Below are 15,528 nucleotides of genomic sequence, written 5' to 3'. Positions count from 1 at the left end.
CTAGATCCAATAGTGATTCTTTTTAAAGTGATGCAAACTTTTAGGATAACTTTTTGCTGCCATCAGAAGACTCAGAAATATCTACTGTACTTAATTATTTTCCATTACATTGAACATTATGCATAATAGGTGCTGCTCATCGTGTGATTTTTTTTCAGGCTGTAGTACTCAGCAAAAGCAGTAGTGTAATTTTAAATAAACTGTCACCTAAAATCTCATAGTATTACATTTACTATAATCAATTGGAAAAAGGGAACCTACAACATTCGTTGCTTTAGTTTATTTTTAGGTCGTCCAATAGGTTTTGCATATCGTCGTCTTATTTGCGCAGCTTTCTCGTGAAGTAGCTTTCTTCCCTTCTTCTTTGGTCTGCAGACCTGGCAAATCCACATCCCTGCATTGATTAAGAAAAAACAATTGTTTTAACTGTACATGCATGTAGTGTGTGTCCAGTTTGTACCCAAAGTATAGAAAGCTACACCTCAGGTGCATTATTCTAACAAATTCTACTTCAGCAAAAAGGATGGTTGGGGGAAGGGAAGAGAAACTCTCTCTATAGTTCAGAAGGATAGCTTTGCCCTTCCTATAGCAACAAGGATCATGGGGGAGTGGCACTAGCAAAAGGATTCTAACATGTCTCCTCTTTCTACTGCCAGACAGACCTCTCCCCATCCAGGAAGTACCAGACCAAGCTTTCAATTGAAAACAAAGTGATATATGTGAAGAGTTTTACTGTATCTTCAGCGTCTATGTTCTCTCAGTTTCATATTGTTAATTACCCTCATTTAGGCTTCCTGGACCAGTCAATAGGAGGCTGAGGAAGAACACTAGCGAACACAATCATTAGGCTTCTTACCATACAAACCCCTCTGCTGAGAGCATAACAAAAGCTCTGTTGTGCTAGCATAGTAGAATCTTGGTATGGCTTTCACACAACAAGATACCTTAATTCAACACTTATCAAGCTTATGTTACAATCTGCCTTGGGGGACACTAAGAGTTTCCTGGGCACCAAGCATACCAATGTGTGGTGAGTTGTCCTGATCTAGAGGGAAAGCTCCACTACACTCTGCCTCCTTGAAATCCCATCTACATTGTAAAACCTACGTTGGATGAAATGGGTTACAGCATGGTAGCGTGTCTGCACAATTTTTTGGTCTTACAGTGTAGAAAGGACATCATGCTCTGTATCGTACTGAAGCCCTGCTAAGGTTCAAGGGGTCAGCACGGTTAAAACATGTTTTAGTTCCATCCATGATGAAAGATGAACAGTATTTTAACTCTGTCGGGGGACTGCTATGTTTTAACAAGATCCCCCAACTCATTATATTTTACAGTGTAGATAGATCAGCCTGCTAAATCAACACTCAGGCTGGCTATTGCACTTGGAACCATTTTCAAAAAGCTGTGATCAAAATAGCTGTAATATGGCTGTATGTCTATGCTCCACATTATTAAATCAACTTAAAAGTGTATTTGAAAGCCACAAAAATTTGCAACAGGCTTAAGATACTGCATGATTGTCGCGAGGGCAGAGTGGGGGGTTGTTCACAATGGTAACTGAAACTGTGATAGCTACAATTGTATCTATCTGTGAAAATCACACAAGATGACAACTATTTGCAAACACTGTTTTAACTAGTAGGGTTCTGCTGTCAGCATGGACAATATTTAATGTCCTGCTGACTCAACGAGGAGTCCTTGTGGCACCTTAGAGACTAACAAATTTATCTGAGCATATGCTTTCATGGGCTAAAACCCACTTCATCAGATGCATGGAGTGAAAAATGCAGTAGGTAGGTATACGTATTACAGAACATGAAAAGATGGGAGTTGTCTTACCAAGTGGGGGGTCAGTGCTAACTAGGCCAATTCAAACAGGGTGGATGTAGCCTATTCCCAACAGCTGATACGAAGGGGTGAATATCAGAGGGAAAATTACTTTTTGTAGTGGTAATGAGGGTGGATGTGGCCCATTCCCAACAGTTGACAAGAAGGTATGAGTATCAACAGAAGGAAAATTACTTTTTGTAGTGACCCAGCCACTCCCAGTCTTTATTCAGGCCTAATTTTTCAGGCCTAATTTGATGGTATCAAGTTTTCAAATTAATTCCAGTTCTGCAGTTTCTTGTTGAAGTCTGTTTTTGAAGTTTTTTTGTTGAAGAATGGCCACTGATTCCCACCAGTCCCACTTCCTTCTCTGAAAGTATTTCACTCTTTTCAGAACATGTGTGTTCAGCTGGAGCTTCCAGGTTCTAGATATGCTCAGTATACTTTATACTGGCTGCAGTGCTGAAAATTCCCCACTCCTCATTTCCTATGGGCCCTTTAGACCTTTTCCGTACAGTTCTATTCCAAGATCCTGAAATAGTTCTTGAAAGCCATTTCAGGTAACATGGTTTTGCCAGATGATGCAAGCACTAGTAGATGGTGAAAAACTTAGTTGTTCACAACTGGTCAAGCCTAGGTAGGGGATACAGCTTAGAAACAATTAACAGTAGCAGGATTTTCCTAATCACTGTCCCAAAAATTTTCTGGAGGAGGCTAAACCATGTCACTGACAGTGGCAGCAGACTTACAGCATGGTTTCTTTTAGCATTGTTTGGTAAGGCAAATTGTTTTAGAACCTTGTCAACAGTAATTATACAGAAGGTCTGTATAGCAGTGGGTGCTTTTGTTCCCAGTGTAGGTGGGGCCAAACTTTATAACACTGATAAATATATAATTTTGCCATGTTCACATCTATTTTCAGCATTCTCCAAACTCCCCTCCAAAATGTTAACCAGCTTATACATTTTAGAAAATATGAGGAGGCTCTACAAACCCATCTACATCAATGGCTCTTGAAAAAAAAGGCCAGATCATATCTAGCTGTAATTTCAAAGATATGGTGACTCAGCTATGCTAACGACCACCTAACCTTACTTGTCCAACGTTAAAGATGGGCAAATGAATACAAAAATATCGATTATTTAAGAAAAAGGGTGCTACAAAAACTTTGTATCTGGAGCAATTTTTATAATGAAATATAAGAAAAACCAGTGATCAGCAGTGATACAACAAAATGAGATATGACATACGGTACATATAATCCTAGATGGAGAAAGAGATCCTTTGAGAGAAGAGAGGAACTCTGACCACATGACTGTCAAATGGCTTTTTACAGTGATATCCTCTGGAAGACACAAAGGAGGCTCTCTCCATGTGCCCTGATATGTCCTAGCGTGTATATCCCATATGCTGTCAGCTATGGCCTTCCCCAACAGCTTCACTCTGAATAATTAGTTCAGTGACTCAACTCATGTTATAAAATTAATCAATAGGAATGTCTTTCACTTTGCAGGAAGGAATCTTAGGAGCAGTCAAGCTCAAGAGGCTTTGCTTTTCATGTTCAGGACCATACCGCTAAGCAATCTATAAATGCTGAAAGTCTAACTTGGCACTTGAACATCCAGTCTAATTAATACATTAGTACAAGAAAGGTTTTCAGTATCACCTTTAGGCATTCGGGAAAGTGGTGGGTCACAGCATTCCATGTGGAACCCTCTATCACAAGAATCGCAGAAGAGCATGTTATCCTGAAATTGAAAAAAAGGCTTAATACAAAGTTACTAGAGATTCTGCATCAATACTTTTTGTATTTTTAAACCTGACAGTAAGAGAAAAAAAGAAACTGAAAACAGTGATTATAGAGCTTATTACATTATATAGAGGCTTATATTTTTACTCTTTTTAAAGTAGCCTGAAATTGTAAAGTTGAAGGGACTAGCCCACAGAATATGAGTGAATATGCAAACACGAACTCAAAAGACACTGTGCGATTAAAATATTAACTTACTGCATTTTTGCCTTGGATTCTACATGCACTGCATGTCTTGCATTCGATACACTGCCATCTTAAGGCCTTTACGTTTGTTGTTAACTCAGGACAAAATTTCAAACATGATGGATGCCCTGCAAAATAGAGTATTTAAAATGTGTTGAGGTTTAATAGAGCTCCAACTCCTGTGTCCTACAACAGCTATGACACCACTGCATTTTCCATCACTGGAACCCTGCCAATGTCAACCATTCTCAGAACTTTATATTATTCAACTTATTTTTCCTCTTCTGAAGAGAATATGAAATAGCTGCTCAGAATGCTTTAGTGTGGGGAGAGCTGGAAAGTTTGCATTTACTGTAATCATAATGTGTCAATAAGTCTATAAGCACCTGAAACTGAATGATGTCTTGTCCAGGCTGTCTCCACAGCATATTAAACTATCACTGACTCTGAAAAAGATTCTTTTCATACACTTGAATTAATCCTTTTCATAGTAGCCACAGTGAACCATACCTTATTAAAGAATTTAATATAATAGCATCAATACATTTCTAAATTTTAGAACTAGATTACAGTATTTTTAAAGTATGCACAATGGAAAATCTGATAAAATATATTCAATTAACTATACAAATATATTCCTTTCATTTTAGTTATATTACTACTTACACTGTCCTACAACACACACATTTTATGGCAACAGTAAAATAAAAAAATGTAATAAGATATTTATAAGTAAAAAACTTTTAAAAAAAATCTTTGGCTTCAACCAGAAATAAGGTGTATCTGACCCCTGACCTCCTATGAAATGGACCCCCCTCTTTCATGAGAGTGAAATTTGGTGAGGAGACACAGTTCTCCTGGTTAAGATAGTCAATTCTTCCTTCAAAGAATGCAAATTATCAGGAACCTTAGCAAATGCAGTGGTATGTTTCTTCAGGATCAGTTGAACAATTATTGCCAATGACATCACTAGTAATCACCCTTAATTCTGACAAGGCAGACGTTATATTGATAGGAAAGGGCAAATCTTTAAAGGAAGAAGAATTTGCCAATTCTGTACCCACAATGATAATCAAGGCCATCAGACTACAAATTGTCAGGATGGTAAGAAGCTTTGGAGCCATACTAACTCATCACTATTTTTAGACAGGTGCATTGTCATAGCCACAAGGAATGCTCTCGTACATATCTATCAGTGCACTCTCAGAGGAGAGCCTAGCCATGTGATCCAAACTCTCTCCTCCTCCAAGTTAAACTGCTGTAAATCTATTTACTGGAGGATGAACTAAACCAGGGGTCTCAAACTCGCGGCCCACGGGCCATCTGCAGCCCGCAAACCTCCCCAATGTGGCCTGCAGGGCTCCAGCAGTTTTGGGGCTGGGTCTCTCCCTTGGCCCCATCTGCCACCTCCGGGCACTCCCCTCCCCCCAGGTGATTTAAAATGGCCCAGGACCCTGGTAGCACAGAGGAGCTGAGTGGCATCTGCCTGTTCGCTCCACGTGTCTGCCGGCCCCTCCCTGGGGCCCCGGGGCCGGGCTGTGCCTTTGTGTGCTGCCCCCGCCCCGAGCTCCCCTGTGGCCAATGGGAAGCTGTGGGGGCAGTGCCTGGGGGCAGCAGCACGCGGAGGCTCCCCGGCCTGCCCCGCCTTGGAGCGCCAGGTAAGCGTTGCACCCCCTGACCCGCTTCCAGAGCCTGAACCCCCACCCCCTTCCCACATACCCCCTCCTGGCCCCAAACTCTCTCCCAGAGCCTGCACCCTCCCCCACACTCCCAGCCCCCAAACTCCCTCCCCAAGCCTGCACCCCCTCCCCACACACCCCAGCTCCCAAACTCCCTCCCAGAGACTGCAACCCCACCGCCGCCCCCAGCCCCTGCCCCAGTCCAGAGCCTGAACCCAGCACTCAAACTCCATCCCAGAGCCTGCACCCCAATCCCCTACCCCAGACCACCTCTCGAGCCCAAATTCCCTCCCAGAACCTTAGGCAGGTGGAGGGGGGGACGGAGTTTTTGGGGGTGGGTTCTGGGTGGCATGAGTGACATTATTGGCCTGCTGGGACGACTGGAGGACTGGTACTGGCCCTAAGGTAAACTGAGTTTGAGACCCCTGAGCTAAACCATCACAAAAAAGCTAGATGGGATAAAGCATAAAAGAATTTCCTATCTTTGTCCTATCTCTAAAACCCGTCAACAGGCAGGGACATGACTACCTCAGGGAAGACCTCACCCCTCCATAATCCTTCAAGCAGCTTTGCTCCAAAGTAGCAATGCAGTGGGAGAAACCCAGTTTTAGACTATCAGGTGCTGGAGTAGAAGATTCATTAGGCAGAAGTTTTTATTTTAGTTGAGAGCAGATTTTCAAATTCTAATTTAGGCTCTGCCTCTGCCTCTATCATCTATGGCAACTGTCTCAACCTATCTGCCTCAGTTTCCTCATCTGTAAATTTGACAGACTTACGTTTACCATTGAGTGATTTTGTGACAAATCAGTTATCGTTTTTAAAGAACTATGAAAATAAGCATTATGCAACAGACAAGCAATTATTATCCTGCTAATCCAGAAATGCTAATATCCTGGGTTTCCAAGATTTTGTGGTCTTCTATTTCCACCATTCCTGTTATGCTACGCAATTCAGACATATCACTTGCTTCCAATGGTCTTCTACGTGGAAGAGAATTATTCACAAGAGTGCCCTTATTTTTTAAGCAGAAAGGATCAGGACACCTGTCACAGTCAGGATGTAAGTAAAAATATTTTAATAGCTGAAGGTATCTTAGTTGTTCGTTCCTCCTTCCAAACCAACCACCCTCTCCCAGTATTTTGGAATAAAAAAAATGGGACATGGGTCAGTAAATGAACAGAGAGTGGGAGGCAGTCCTCCCTATCCCCTTACTTTTGGCTCCAATCCCCATTCTCTAAACTGAAGTTATCTGTCCCATGCCCTGCAAATCCCAATTCCCTTTCTCCTCTCTCTCTCTGCCCTGTCCCCTGCTGTTCTTGGTTTGTTCTTCTGTCCTCCTCCCCATGCTCCCATGCCTCTGACTCCTTGCCCTTTGCCTTTTCAGTCTAACCTAGATTTGTACACATTAGCTAGATCTCACTCTCCCCTGCTGCCTAAATCTCCATCCATCTTCTCTTCCCCTTTTTTCTTACCTCCAACATAACTATCTCCTTCTGTCCTCTTTCCAAACATGTCCTACACTGACTGATTAAAAATGAGTCTGCATGACACTAGCTCAACTCTCCAAAGCTCTTTGGCACCTTTCACCTCTCAGCTGTGCAGTGGGGAGCGAAAGCAATATCATGCTTCCTCTACACAGGTGAGAGGAAGCCAGAATGAGGATCAAAGGGCTATTAGGAAACTGCCAAAGCTGAACAATATCATCGTTACAGTGCACAGCAGCATCAGCAAGGCCAGGAGCAGGGTGACTAGATGCCCTAGTGGGCAAACTTTTTGGCCCGAGGGCCACATCTGAGAATGGAAATTGTATGGCGGACCATGAATGCTCACGAAATTGGGGGTTGGGGTGCGGGCTCCAGCTGGGGGTGCAGGCTCTGGGGTGGGGCCAGAAATGAGGAGTTCAGGGTGCGGGAGGGGACTCCGGGCTGGGGTGCAGGTGGGGTGAGGGCTCCAGCTGGGGTGCGAGCCCTGGGGTGGGGCTGGGGATGAGGAGTTGGGGGTGCAGAAGTGTGCTCTGGGCTGGGACCAAGGGGTTCAGAGAGTAGGAGAGGGATCAGGGCTGAGGCAGAGGGTTGGGGCGCGAGAGGGGTTCGGGGTGCAGGTTCTGGGCAGCGCTTACCTCAAGCAGCTCCCAGAAGCAGCAGCATGTCCTCCCTCCAGCTCCTACATGGAGGTGCAGCCAGGTGGCTCTGCAGGCTGCCCTGTCTGCAGGTGCTTGGGGTGAAGGCAGAGTGCGAAGCCCCTTGGCTCCCACTACACGTAGGAGCCGGAGGGGGGACATTCTGCTGCTTCCGGGAGCCATGCGGAGTGGGGCAAGCCCCGGACCCTGCTCCCCAGCGGGAACTCAAGGGCCTGATTAAAACATCTGGAGGGCCGGATGCAGCCCCCAGGCCATAGTTTGCCCACCCCGCCCTAGCTAGTTCTATATGTACACTGCTGGAGAAGGCCAGCAGTGAGCAGGACAGAGCTCCCCCAGATTTCAACTCTGAATGGCCTCTTTGTATCAGTGGTGAAAGAACCCTCCTCATGATAGAGGATTACAGTCACTTCAGAGGGAGCATATGCTGCCTTAGTGCACCCAGGCCCTACACGATTGGGAAATGGAGATGAAGCCTGGTTCCCAACAAACCCCAGGGCCAGTTCCCCTTTCTTTTAGGGGTCTTCTCCCTCCCATGCATACCTAAAGTTTCCCTCTGTTCTTGCTGGAGTCAGAGAACCCCTGTATGAAACGGCACATGTGACTGAAACAAAGAATACAGGAGAGCATAGAAAAACATGCACTGATTATGGGCATTGCAGTTTAACCCCTGAATCCCAGTTCCACAGATAGATTTGCTCTGTCCAGCAACAATGCAGATTATTCCTATAGTTTCTTTTACCCCGGTACAGAGGAACCTGCTTGTAGGTGCGCTGCAATGTGCAAATCACAAGTCCAATTACAACAAACCTCAACACAGTCAAATTTTTCTGTTTATATGGTGCTCTGAGATTGGTTTTTATTTTAATAAATCATCAGTAACTAAACTTTAGCCATCTTGCGATCTGGTTGGCAGTCTCAGCATTTCAATGTGTATATCTAATACATCTTAGAAACTAATTAAAGATAATTTAGTCTTAATGAGGCAGAGAGAATGTATCAGTGTTAATTCAAATGGAAGCTGATCCATGAAAGTCAAGGCTTCCAATTCTAATGCTCCTTAGAACTGCCAGAGATTGTTTTATATTGGAAGAATAGCCGATATTTATTACATCCTGACTAATGCAAACCATGTTTGCAAAAAAGCCACGGTAACAAACTAAGTATCAATCCAGTTCTTTTCTAAAGAATATTAGATTTGGTATTGACAGAAAGCACAGAGAATTTGGTAAGTCACAAATAAAAGAGTTAAAGGAAACATCAACTTTCTAACTTTCTATTGAAAATCTAGCAATTTGCTTTACTTTACGGTGTAAATACATTAGGATACATGCTTATGGAAGTCTATCGCAAAGGGACACAAATCAATTCAGAAATGGATAATGGAAAACTTTATCCTGCATAAATGAAAGTTTCTCTTTTTTTAGTTATAGAAGTCCACATTCTAGTCTATGCTGTCCTGTTTTATCCAGGTACTTATATGAGCCCATCTGTGGCTCACATTACTGTGGTAATTTGAGTGCCTCACAATCTTTAATGTATTTATCCTCACAACACCCTATAAGATAGAAAGTGCTATTATCCCCATTTTACAGATGGGGAACCAAGTCAAAGAGAGATTAAGGGCTTGCCTACACTGAAGTGCTTCAGTGTATATATTATCTGCGCTAACGGACAGGATTCTCTTATCAGTGTAGGTAATCCATCTCCTCAAGAGGTGGTAGCTAGGTTGATGGAAGAATTCTTCCATCAACCTAGTGCTGTCCACATGGGAACTTAGGTTGTCTTAACTACAGCGCTCAGGGTGTGGTTATTCAGATTTCTGACCAATTTAATTAAACCAACCTAATTTTCTAGCATAGACCAGGCATAAGTGACTTGCCCAAGGTCACATAGGAAGTCTGCGGCAGAGCAAGGAACGATCCAGACCAAAAGGAAGAGTAAGAGCTAAGTATCATCTGCATACTTGTGTCTCCAATGACCAGCCAACCTCATTAATTCAATTATTGACCTCATACACATGTTAACCAAGAGGTGACAGAACAGACCATATGGGAAAAGCCCTTTGGGAAAATGAGCAGCTATCTAAAAGTCCTTTATGGGTCTGCTCAAAAAGTACTTGCTATCAACACTAAGTTATCACTATCACAGTATCGTACAAGATTAAGTTAACTTGGGCCAAAGTACTTCTAAACTCATACTCTGGATTTCACACATACAAAGCAAAGATTATGAAAATTCAGTATTTTAAGAAAGATTCTATGCTAAGAGGTTGAATGCAAATGTAAGTTTGCCGCAAACTTTGAAAGAAGAGTAACTGCCATGGAGCCAGCAGCACGGGAGAGTGTGGTGACCAGGACGAAGCTGTCAGGGAGCTGGTCAGAAGAGAAAGATGGGTTACTGTACACTGAGAGGAGGGAGAGAGAGAATGAGCATCTTAAGCAACTTTTCTTAAAACCATATAACATCTGGGGAAGATTTTCAAAGGTACAAAGGACATCAACTTTCCATGCAAGTTGGATGCCTAACTGACCTTGTGCTTTTGAAAGTCTCCCTCCGGTCTATACAATATTTATATAATTAATGTTAAAAAAATGTTTTAATCTTCAAGCATTATTGGTCCACAAATTGTTTCCTCCCCCCCCCAGGATAAACATGGGGAAACTAGTATACTGGCACTTAGCTAATATTTCAAGTCATTTACTAAAATTACTATTTGTATTTTCATCCATATAATTTTTGTAAAACTTAATAGGATTTTATGTAAAATCGGCAGCAGTATAGATAATATCCAATTTCTTTATCCTCTACCCCAGCTTCTTTTAAATACTGTAACTCAGTGCTTGTAAAAGGTATCAGACTGATAGCCTTGGAGACGATGGAAAAAATTTTGAAACATGGATGCCAGAGTTAGGTTTCTAAAATCAAAGCTTTTGCCCCAATTTTCAAAACTTGCTGCCCCCACTGACTTCAGGGGGAGCTGAAGTCATTTAGCTCCTTTGAAATTCAAGCCCAAATGAATAATATGAATTTAAGAATCTAATTTTTAGCTATCATGGTTTGAAAACTTGGCCTAAGACTATTTTTGACTGTAACAGGAAATTTACATGCTGAACAATGACCAAAAAGATAGATTTACAGATGGCTCTTGTACAATTTGCAAGTAGAACCAACTTACCACTGCTGCCACAGTCTGCGCAGGAGAGCAGTTCTTCTGGTTTTTTTTCACGATTTGATTCTCTAGTCCCCAAACAAAAACTACATATTGGAATGGGATCAGCTCGTGGCTAGGGCAAAAATAAATACAAATTGTTGTTACTTCTCTTACACAAAAAGTGATATTCCAACCCTCTTTTCTCAAAATCAGAAGACAATTTGCCTTCATTTTATTTTCTAAATGTTAATTTCATGGTTTATCAGACACTTACTCTGGTATATGAAGTTAATTTTTCCTAATAGATATTATGTTATAGTCATCTCCCTCACCTTACATTTAACACAAATATATACTTTGTGCCACAATAGTATCATTCATCATAGTAGTATCAAACGGTTTTATAAATGTTCAGTTAGCCCCCAACACCATCCAGTTAAGGTAGTTTATCATCTTCTTTTACAGATGGGGAAAACAGTGGCATAAATGGTGAAATAACTTGCTCAGGGTTGCTTCACATCAGTTGGAAAGCCAGGAGCAACTACTCATTCTGTGCTCAGTTGTATCAATTTAGCTGGAATAAATGGGCCAAACGTGTTAACATAACCCAGTCACCTTCTAACATTAAACAGTGTTAAACAAGGTCTGGGGTTTGGTATACACAGATCTCACCCTGCTTAGTACCATGGCAAACACAGCACTGAAAATGTTTTTAACCTTTTATTAAAGATACGGAGAAGGAAAAACAGTTAAAGCATTTCAAATGTAAAGCATTGAATGAGGCTTTCATTTTAGCAACATCCCTTGTTCCCTTTCCCATTAGCTGGAGAGAGATTTTAGAAGGAAAAACCCCTTGTTTGACAGTCTCTTCGATGGTATCTGAGATGGGAAAAGAGAAGAAGTTAGTTGAGATTGGCGGGAACTGTTGCTAAAGTCCAACCCCATTTCATCTCAGGTGGTGTTTGGGATTCAGCTGGAGCAGGTAGGGGTGGCGATGTCATCTGGATCCCTCTCTGTGGCCCTATCTAGTTAGGACATCCCTCAGGATTAGGATGAACAAGGTCCGGGGTCTCAGAAGAGGGTGGGGGTGGCAGCCATCATGGTGAAGCTTGCTCTACTAGCCTCGATCTGTTCTTTTTGTATTTGCCCCCAAAGTCTCCTTAAAGACCCAAAGAGGGAGCGGTGGGTGGAATAGCCCATTCCATCATTATTTGTCCACCAGTTAGGCCTAATATCCAACACACCAATTTTAGTTCATTAATTTCCAATTCTACATGTTCTGTTTTACCAAGCATGATTTCAGCAGAGTCACTGAACCATCTCAGCACTGGTAGGCCCAACTACCACAACATCTCTCATCCACGCTTACTCCAACTTAATAAGTAAGGGGATATTAAATGAAACTGAAGATGGCAAATTCAAAATTAGTAAAAGGAAATTACTATTCCACATGAGACAACTAGACTGTGGGAACTCATTGCCAGTATATACAATTAAGGCTAAGAGCTCAGCAAAATTCAAATAAAGATTGGGCATTTGCAGGGAAAACAAGAATATCACAAGCTATAATAATAACTTCTACAAAAATAAATGAGAACTTTGGAAGAGACAGAGACCCTCAAGCCTCAGGGCATAAGGTAACTCTAAATATTAGGTAGGAGGAAACTCTCTCTGAGGACATGTTACCCCATAACTGTCCACTAGAGGGGTTTCTTGCACCTTTCTCTGAAGCAGCTGGTACTGGCCTCTGTTGGAGAAAGGATACTGAACTAAATGGACCACACTGATCTGATCCAGTCTTGCAATTTCTATGTCCCTATTAAATCAACATATTCTATGGCAATAAATTAGACAAATACAAACTTTAATTTACGAAGTCAGTCTTTCAACAAAGCACATTTTTCTGATCAGGAATTCACTTAAGGGGGTCTCACTGTTTTTGCTCTTCTTCATTTGCTGTATAACAAGCTAACATCAACATATTAAAATACTTCAAAATAATCTGTGTAATAGATTTCAATGTGTTAAAAACAAACAATCACATCACCTAAAAAAGGCTTGCTTACTTAGGGTACTTATGGGCCTGATCCTGCAGGCACAGCCCTTTCTTCAAATGGAAGTACTCACTGTAGGAAGTACTAAATGTTTCCACAATTAGGTCCTAACAGAATTTTTAAGTGTCATGATTACTAGAAGATAACAGTGAAACAGTTAAAAAATTCACATGAAAGATCTGGAATGCAGTAGAACTATAGTATTAGTTTACATAGCAAATTGAACAAATGATATTTTAAAAGTTACACAAGCTCTAAATCAACATTTTTGCATTTCCAAATTGAAAAAGAAGCAAGAGAACACTTAACCAACCACTGGCATTATATGACTTTACTATAGAAATTCCTTTTAAGAGCATACAAGTCTACATTTACTTCTCCCAATGGTTCTTTACTACTCCGAGCAATACTAAGTCCCCGTACATCTGTTTATGTGTAGACTCCTGAATGCACAGAGGTAGTAGTTTTCATAGCTGTTAACATGCTGCATTAAATAAAAATGTATTTCTCAGAACTACAGATTTGTTATTTGCTGGTATGTCCCTTTAAAATACAATTAAAAGGATTTTGATATTCACACACACACACACACACTCCACCCTTAGCAAAATATTTTTGATTCTATCAGGAATAATAAACTTATTGGTCTTAATCTTCCATAAATGCATTAAAAGAGACTGAAACATCATCTTATGTTGTGTCAAATATAACTGCAGACACCACATACTAATCAGTTTTATTAATGCCACAAATTGTTACAAATTATTTGCACTGCTGAAAAATCAAATCGCCACCTTGAGAGAAATAATTAGGAAAATGATCGTATTGTGTCATTTCTAATTCAATCATGTTTCTAAAACAGTGAAAATGAATTTCAATAATTTATTTTAAATTGTTGTGCGGTGACCTTCAATAGCATCATTAACCTTATTGGTGGGAGCATTCTTCATTTCAAAGTTTAAAAAACAATGCAAGAAGTGAGAGAGGAAAAAAAGAGCTGGGTTGATTGTTCTTGCTCAATAGTGGCCTTTTGAATTCAGTAAGCCCCTCCCTCCCACTTCAAGCACACTGCAATTTTTGTCTATGCAAATGTACTTTCTAGGAGTGTTAGGAACATTCCTCAAGTACAGAAACCTCTAAAGAATTTGCAAAAACAACTACGAATTGGTTACTGACCCTGCCATCACCTTACAAAAATGTCAGGCAATCAGTGCTATGCATTGATGGATCCAGTTATTACCTGCAACTGCTCAAATGCAGCATCTTGAGAACACTTTTTGCCCTTTAAATAACAATTAAAAGAACAATCTGATTTAAAAAGCAATAATATTCCCTCGACAGAGGTCAGTGAAAATCCTGTCTTTGCAGTCATGGTATTCTTACCTTCATTTGATTTAATAACGCTTTAGTCATTTCTGCCATGCTTACTGCAATAAATAATTCACAAAATGTCACATATCATTCATATAATGAAACAAATCCAGATCTACAATCCCATTTATCTTTCCCAGATGAATTTTTTGCTGAGAGAGAGACATGGCTATCGGCCAGCATTCATGCTCTTCTTTGTTTTTAACTAAAGGTAACATAAAGGACAAAGGTTGTTGGTAGTTCAAGGCTAGAAAGACTGATGTCCCCATAACAAACCTAATAATAGAAAGCTTACAGATCCTATCACTTCATGCTACGTTTTCTAGAACCCTACAGCGCTGATGTTCGCCTTTAGCTATTTATATTAATGATAACTATCTCAGCGCACCAGTGCATTATAAGACAGACATAATGTCTGCTGTGCTACCTATCACTGAAAATTCAAAACATTTTAAGACTCCTTCCCAATACAATAGGAGTACTTGTGGCACCTTAGAGACTACCCAATTTATTTGAGCATAAACTTTCGTGAGCTACAGCTCACTTCATCGGATGCATCCTATTCTTTTTGCAAATACAGACTAACACGGCTGTTACTCTGAAACCTTCCCAATACACTAACTCAATTATCCAAAATTATGTGCCAAGGATTTTAAATGAAATGGCATACAAACTGGCTGTAGGAATTTTTTGGCTCACAGTTGTCTCAATTAGGATATGTACAAGAAATAATTTATTTTTAATGGATCAGGATATGATCCAACACAAACTAAAAATAGCACATTAGGTACTGTACATACCTCGTACCTATACCTGTGTTTTCAAGTCATATCCATTAGTTTAACTGCCCAACCCAAGTAATTAAGTACCAGTGTCATCACCATAAAGGTTACAGGTAAAGAGAACAAAGTAATTCCACTCTGCCTCTTATATGAACAAGAATTGCCCGGAAAGCTCAGATCCCACAATCTTTGTAGTTGGCAATAACTGCAGGAAGCAGAAAAGACACAGCGTGACTTTCATCTTGAACTCACAACTCACAATACTAGTATAGTTAAAGAAATCTTATTGTGTCTTGTAAACTGAACTGATTTGATAGAAAAGATGTTGACTGAATAAATCTGGAACCTGAACATGTTTCTGATTGTATAAGATCATCACAACTAATAATTTTGCTACCAACTTAACATTATTTTAAAAGCTCATTTTTTTTTAAAGAATGCAGTTACTAGTTATGTTAAAAAACATTTCTAGTCAGATGAGAGGCTGCATGCCACCTGTCCAAACCAAGTGCCATTGTTCCTTCA

The 15,528-nt window shown here is 40.8% G+C and overlaps 1 protein-coding gene across 26 annotated transcripts in view; it reads right to left on the bottom strand.

The window, feature by feature from the left end:
- Positions 1-15,528, bottom strand: part of KAT6B (lysine acetyltransferase 6B) — a 189,497-nt gene that overhangs the window by 67,549 nt on the left and 106,420 nt on the right. For all 26 annotated transcript variants that reach the window (XM_043550656.1, XM_043550638.1, XM_043550654.1 and 23 more), the window contains 4 exons: positions 10,821-10,929; positions 3,839-3,954; positions 3,497-3,578; positions 262-394 (listed from right to left, as the gene is read on the bottom strand). In XM_043550656.1, the coding sequence (XP_043406591.1) occupies positions 262-394; positions 3,497-3,578; positions 3,839-3,954; positions 10,821-10,929 (440 nt within the window). The remainder of the gene's footprint in view (positions 1-261; positions 395-3,496; positions 3,579-3,838; positions 3,955-10,820; positions 10,930-15,528) is intronic.

Source organism: Chelonia mydas, chromosome 7 (genome assembly GCF_015237465.2).
Source record: "Chelonia mydas isolate rCheMyd1 chromosome 7, rCheMyd1.pri.v2, whole genome shotgun sequence".
Taxonomy (NCBI): Eukaryota; Metazoa; Chordata; order Testudines; family Cheloniidae; genus Chelonia; species Chelonia mydas.
The sequence above is the reverse complement of the archived record's forward strand: the minus strand, read 5'-3'. Positions and strand labels throughout refer to the sequence as shown.